This window comes from Cicer arietinum, unplaced genomic scaffold, assembly GCF_000331145.2.
Source record: "Cicer arietinum cultivar CDC Frontier isolate Library 1 unplaced genomic scaffold, Cicar.CDCFrontier_v2.0 Ca_scaffold_5715_v2.0, whole genome shotgun sequence".
Taxonomy (NCBI): Eukaryota; Viridiplantae; Streptophyta; class Magnoliopsida; order Fabales; family Fabaceae; genus Cicer; species Cicer arietinum.
In genome coordinates, this window is record NW_027339362.1 from 1 (window position 1) to 6,911 (window position 6,911).

The 6,911-nt window shown below is 32.5% G+C and overlaps 2 protein-coding genes across 2 annotated transcripts; both read left to right on the plus strand.

Annotated features, from left to right (window-relative positions):
• Positions 1–7: 7 nt before the first annotated feature.
• On the plus strand, positions 8–2,588 carry LOC101503396 (uncharacterized). Its single transcript, XM_004517189.4, has one exon. The coding sequence runs from the start codon at positions 19–21 to the stop codon at positions 2,452–2,454; it is 2,436 nt and encodes an 811-aa protein (XP_004517246.2). The 5' UTR covers positions 8–18; the 3' UTR covers positions 2,455–2,588.
• Positions 2,589–5,421: 2,833 nt separating this feature from the next.
• Positions 5,422–6,908, plus strand: LOC113785160 (protein NO VEIN-like; the record flags this gene model as incomplete). The annotated part of the gene is made up of 3 exons (XM_027331469.2): positions 5,422–5,790; positions 5,991–6,201; positions 6,586–6,908. Coding segments are annotated over exons 1-3 (708 nt in total), but the record flags the coding sequence as incomplete, so codon positions are not given.
• Positions 6,909–6,911: the final 3 nt, after the last annotated feature.

Consider the following 6,911-nt stretch of genomic DNA (forward strand, 5'->3'; position numbering starts at 1 on the left):
GGGAGTCATGTTCTTTTGATGCTTAACTTCATCCAATATCTCAGGAAAAATCATCTTCCTTCGGACAACTTTGTCAACAGCATCAGAGAGGGAAGTTGGCTAAAGACATCTTGTGGTCCTAGGTCTCCTGTGGGATCAGTATTGAATGATTCCAGATGGCAAGTTGCATCACAAATTAGTGATATTCCTTTCATTGATCATACTTATTATGGTGAGGAGGAAATATTTAATTACAAAGAGGAGCTCAAGTTGCTAGGAGTGATAGTTGACTTGAGTGGAAATTACCAAGTTGTCATTGACCATCTAAAATCACCATGTTTGGCCTCTTTGTCAGCTGAGGCTTTTCTTTTGATAATGGAATGCATCAGATATTTGAAGGCTCCCAGTAACCTCTTAAATACACTAAAGGGGGTGAGTTGCTTGAAGACAAGCATCGGTTTCAAAACACCAGCTGAATGTTTCTTGTATGACAAGGTCTGGGGTTGCATTTTGGAGGTATTCAATTGTCTTCCTGTTATTGATCATAAATTTTATGGGGAGAAGATTTTCAGTTACAAAGATGAATTGAAGCAAATAGGAGTGGTAATAGATTTTAAGGATGCTATCAAAAAATTTGCTTGTGTCTTCGAACAAAAGGCATCAGAAACTTCAATTAACCAACAACATGTTCGGTCACTTCTCTCCTGTTGCAGGCTGTTGAAGGGAACTGATTATAGTTTTCCTTCTGATTTCTCACTCATCATAGGTAAATTTGAGTGGTTGCATACTAGTGTTGGTGATTTTAGGTGCCCAAAAAAATGCATTTTATATGGTCCAGAGTGGAAATCAATATCTTCTATAACTTGTCTCCCTTTCATTGATTGCAATGAAAAATGTGGTTTGGATGAGTACAAGGAAGAACTGAAGAACATTGGTGTCATTACTGAATTGAAAGATGGAGTGAGGTTTGTGCCTGAATGTCTGAATTTTCCTTCAGATCCCTCCACCATTAGTCCCGAAAGTGTGTTTTCCTTGCTAGAATGCATCCGAAGTCTAATGGAAGAGCATAAGCTTTCCATTGAAGATGGTTTCAGAAAAAGATTGTCCAATAATTGGTTGAAGACACATGCTGGTTATAGGTCACCGGAGAAGTCTTTGTTGTTTGATTCTGAGTGGAGTTCTTTCTTGAATCCAACTGATGGGCCTTTTATTGATGCGGATTTTTATGGACCTAAAATTGAAGTTTACCAGAAAGAACTCAACGCAATAGGGGTCACTAGCGATGTTGATAATTTTTGCTCCTTGCTTGCCAGTCATCTTGAATCTCTCTCTGATCATGATACCATTGTGAAAATATATCTGTACTTACATGAACACAACTGGAAACCTGAGAAGAATGCTGCCAAAAAAGTTTGGATTTTGGATGGAATTAAAGGTGGTAAGTGGGTTGATTCTGAAGAATGCATCGTACACGATCCTGCTAAACTTTTCGGTTCAAAATTTTATATTCTAGAAGATATCTATGATAACAACGATATTCTTCGTTTTTTTCACCATAAAGTGGACATCAAGAATAAGCCCTCACTAGAAGATTATGTTGACCTTTGGAATGATTGGGGGAGTTCAATGGAGCAATTGTCATATGAAGAGTGCTGCAACTTCTGGACGTCCATCTCGATTCATTTGAGCATAAATGAAGAGAAAAAACTTGATGATAATTTGTTGATGAAACTACCTGCAACATCAGAAAACAATGAAATATTTCTGGTAGATAAGAAAGATGTTTTTATTCCTGATAACCTTCACATGAAGAAGCTTTTTGAGAGGGAGAAAGTTTTTGTATGGTATCCTCAGCATAACTCGACAGCATTGTCAAAGCGTAAACTGTCTGAGATTTACAGAAAAATTGGTGCTAGAAATATCTCTGAATCAGTAAGCAAAGAAGAATCATCCTTAATGAATGATGATGGTAAACTCAAGTATGTGGATCCAAATAATATTTTCAGCTTAATGGGCTTGGTTAAGCTTACTCTTGGTTTTCTTGCTTGTTCTAGCCTGAAAATGGAACCAAAAAAGAGACATGAAGCTGTTCAGAGTCTTCTCAACTTGAGTTTCCATGAGACACTGGAACCAATCGATGTAAGCTATAGTTTATCATTATCCTCAGGGGGCGTCATTACCAAGAAAGCAAACAAAAGAGTGCGTTGGGAAAGTCAAGGTTGCAAGTTTATCATCCAGAAGATGGATGGAGATCTTGGCGATTCATGGAAATATGCTACAAATTTTTCTGAGGCAATATCTGAAGGTGTTTTGCGTGGGAATCAAGATCATGTTCCTGCACTCTCTGAACTAATCACATACGGTTTTTTTCTGAAATTCAAGAATGAAGAAATTGATTTTCTAATGGAATCCAAGAATCTGCAGATTGACCTTGAGGATGAGGAGTTCCTCAGCTCTGCCTTCCCTTATGACTAAGTCTATATGCCACTACTTGTGTTTTCTGATAGATTATTGTTTTTCAGTTTGCTTGTTTATTTTTAATTTTGTTTTCCTCACAGTGATTATATGCCTGAATTATCTAATTATGAGTCTACAATATTTTGCTTTTATCTGATGAGCACTTTTTAGATTTTATATGACTGCACTTATAGGCAGTGGAATGTCACTGTGGTTGTTGATACAATTGCTACTATTATAGTTGGAAGTATTGCACAATTCAAGTGACCAATGCCTCAACCATTTCTTTATGGAGTTTCATAAAATCCTTTAATAAAACTGGGAAAGTCTATCAGTGAATATTTTTTTGATGAGTTTTTTCTCTATTATTTTTTTACCAGATCTTTGTCTATCAGTAAATATGGAATGAAGCAAGAAAAATGATACTAATGTAATTTAAGTACTATCAGTTATGATCAAGTTTATAAAAAACATAGAACATACCTTTGTAATAAGTTGAACTAGTTGGTTGGAATTGAGTAAAGAATTGTAGTAGCATCAATGACTATTCCGAGTTGTGTTAGAAGCCTGTTTATTGCAAGAACCTCATCAATATAAAGAGATATAATATATTTGAAGTTTAGGTTTTAGTAATATGATATTGGAAAAATGTAATCAATAGTTGAAAATAGATAAGGATAATAGATACTTCATCGATGTTCTAAAAACTGCTATTCATCATTACAGTGAACATTGATATTTCTCCCAAGAACTGTTGCAGTATACTCACACTCTTCGAGCATGTTTAATATGGAATTTTAGATTAAGGATGAAGTGAAGAGGATGTTGTTAGCAGCAACAAATTTTGATGAAGATGGAGATAGGATGCACTATGCATTTTTCTTTACACTTTACTTATTTTTCTTCCACTGTTAGGCATTAGTTATAGTCATTCTAATTAAAGTTATGTATAACTTATAGTAATTATAATTAAAGTAAGATGGTTGCAGAAAATAAGAATTGGATCAATAACTTGTTGCTTTGTAATGTGTATGCACATTGAAGGTGCATCGAGTCAAACTTAAAGCTACATTTTGTAGCTTTGTTCTTTTAATGTGATTTTTATTAAGCAGCTAAGTCAATTGATATAAAAGATACAATACAAGTAGGATAATCATCAATCTAAATCAAATCAACAAAATCTAAAATAAAACGAGTTAAATGATGGACATAAATATTAGCAGTCGTTTAACATGATTTAAAGAAAATAAATAATTATTAATCTTTTGACAATTAACATTCAACAAACTGAAATAGGATAAATATTTAGGTTTTTTGTGCATTCTTTATACCATATTTAGAGAGTCACCTTCAAAGATTAACTGCTTGAATCCAATGTCAAGAGTAAACGAATGGTTAGTTTCAAACTCAAAGTTTCTGCAATATCAAAACTTGAGAGTGCATCAAAACACCAAGTGATTGCAGCTATGGATTCCACCAAGTCGTTAGCGTCACAAATAACCGCTTCAACACTTCATTTATTATTCACCTTTCGAGTTGCATCCACATTAACTTTATAAGAAGACATGGTAGAGGGACCAATAGGATGGCATAATAGATTTATGTCTCCCGATAATTTAAAACATGAGTGATTCAACATATTTTTGTGGTTCTCAATGACACTCCAAGTTTTATGAATAATTTGAGACGTGAAAGTACTTTTTTTTTTTTTTTTAAACTTGGCTTTGTTTTTAGGATCTCAAACACCATAACATAAAGATAAAATAAAATGTGTTTCTTCATATGCGCAAAAATCACATTTTCAAGCAATGAGTAAAAGAAAATTGGTAGGTTTCAAAACGAACATTTAAAAAGAGATTGAAATTAGACATTTCTTGACCAAATACAATCCTTAAAAAGGTGGTCAATATTTTTTTCAACCGAACCACATCTAAGACAAAATGACTTTAACATTATTCCTTTTTGACAAGTTTATTTTTAGTCGGAATGTTATATTTTAAAATCAGTCAAGCCAAGTGAACATATTTTGGTTGAAACTCCCATAACTTTGGCCAAACTTCTGGTGAGAGCTTTGATGGATTTAATTAAAGAGATCTATCTACATAATCTGAGAATAAAATTGAGTCAAATATTTCAAGTTTCAATATTACCTGGAGTAGAGCTGTCAATTTGACAAGCCCCCTAATTATTGGCCCCAGCTCACATGTTGGAGGGGACAAAAAAATTTATAATTTAAAAGGCCCAAAAAAGAAAGCCCCAATCCCCTAAAATTTTGTGGGCTTAGTGGGCCTATATGCCCACGTTTTCAAAAAAAAATTTGACAATTTTTTTTAATTTTTTTTATTTTCTCACAGATAAAAAAATGTCGATTTTTTTTAACTTTTTTTTCTTCGAGAAAAAAAATCAATTTTTTTCGATATTTTGTTGAAAAAAATAAATTTCAGAAATTTTTCAAGAAAAAGTTTCAAAATTATCAAAATATTGGGGGCCTATAAGCCCCCTCTCTTAAGCCCTATGAAATAATGGACCGATATTTTAAAAAAATTATTTTAATAGGGGGTCTAATATTAAAGGTTTAATAAAAAAAAATTAAAAGACCTAGCAATTGAAGGCTTTTTTGACAAGAATTGGTCTTTTAATCTTCATGCATTAAACCTTTAATATTAGACCCCCTATTAAAATAATTTTTTCGTGACAATTTAGTCAAAACAATAAAAAAAATAGGATATAAAAAAAGTCGGAACACAGGATTAATAAAATTTATTATTATTAATATTTTTTATAATAGTATTTTAAAATTTTAAAATATTAGTTATTTGTAATTTATTAAATAATAATAAACATATCCCAATGTTGCAATTAACACCTGGACAAAAAAGTAGGACTCTGTATTTTTTTTTAAATGGGGCATTTTGAGATATAAACAAAAATATATAAATAAAAAAATCTCACAACTTTACAAGGTTGGAAAGAAAAAACACTTTATTAGTCACTCCCGTAATAATGATAAAATAATTGTAACTCCGTTTTGGAAGCTTCTCCAACAAGGAGTCTTTCCCATTACTTTGCAGTGTGTTGTTGTTTCAACTGTCTAGTAAACCAACACTTCTTCTTCTTCTTCTTCTTCACACATTGTTTCAATAGTTCATTCATTTTGAAGAGTGAATGAGTTAGAGAAAAATGAGTAGTACTACTACTAGAACACCTAAGGAACACATTGAAGAAATACGAAGGAAAAAGTTTTCTATCGGAGGTGAACAAAACCCTTTAACTGAAGACCTTCATCATGCTGTCAAAAATCTCTCCGCTGAACTTTATGCTAAAGATGTTCATTTCCTCATGGAACTCATTCAAGTATCTATATACTTTTCTCTTTCACCTCTTTTCTTTCCTTATAATAACAATAAATAATAAATAATAAATAATAAATAATATGCATTTACATTCTTTGTTTTATAACAGACAGAGCGAGGGGACTCAACATTTAGTTTTATATTTTTTAGGTTTTTGTGAATATATTATTTTATTTATAAATTTGTTGTAAACTTCAACAGAATGCTGAAGATAATCATTATAAGGATGGAGAGAAACCAACACTTGAGTTTGTTATAACTTCTCATGACATTACTGCTACTGCTGCTCCAGCTACATTACTTGTTTTCAATAATGAAAACGGTTTCTCTCCAAAAAACATTGAGTCCATTTGTAGTGTTGGACGGTCCACAAAGAAAGACAACAGGAGCAGTGGTTACATTGGAGAGAAAGGTACATTACATTCTTATATTTAAATAAATGTTTCTTAAACTGTTATGTACTTTTGATGTTTAGTTGAATGTTTTTTTTAGTATTTTAATATCTAAGTGGTAAGTAACTTAGTATATGCGTTTGATTTGTTTGAATGAATTCAATGGCAATTAATCTTCTTTGTAAATATGACATTTTCAGCTGTTATATCATGGTGGTATTTCTTGTGCAAAATTTAATTTAAATTTAAATGTGTAAGCTTTTTGATGCACAACTTTTTCTCGGTTGGAAATCCTTGTTAATCTAGAGATATAAAGTTGTGTTTGACTATGAATATCCATTATAATAGCTGAATTGAAGATGATTTAAATCTCTGACATCATCTCTTTTATGGTTGAATTTCAGGAATTGGTTTCAAGAGTGTGTTTCTGGTTACTGCTCATGCTTATATTTTCAGTAACGGATATCAGATAAGGTTCAATGAGAGGCCTTGTCCACATTGTAAAATTGGATATGTAGTTCCTGAATGGGTTGAGGAGAAGCCAACCCTTGCCGATATAAAGAAGATATATGGTGCTGGTAAAAAGTCCCTTCCAACTACAACAATTGTCTTACCTCTGAAGCCAGATAAGGTAAATCCTGTGAAACAACAGCTCTCAAGCTTTCACCCAGAAGTTTTATTGTTCCTTTCAAAAATCAGACACCTTTCTGTCAGAGAAGATAATGAGGAC

Excerpts from the sequence above, each read along its gene's own strand:
- LOC101503396 (XM_004517189.4), top strand. The coding sequence starts at position 19 with ATGCTTAACTTCATCCAATATCTCAGGAAAAATCATCTTCCTTCGGAC.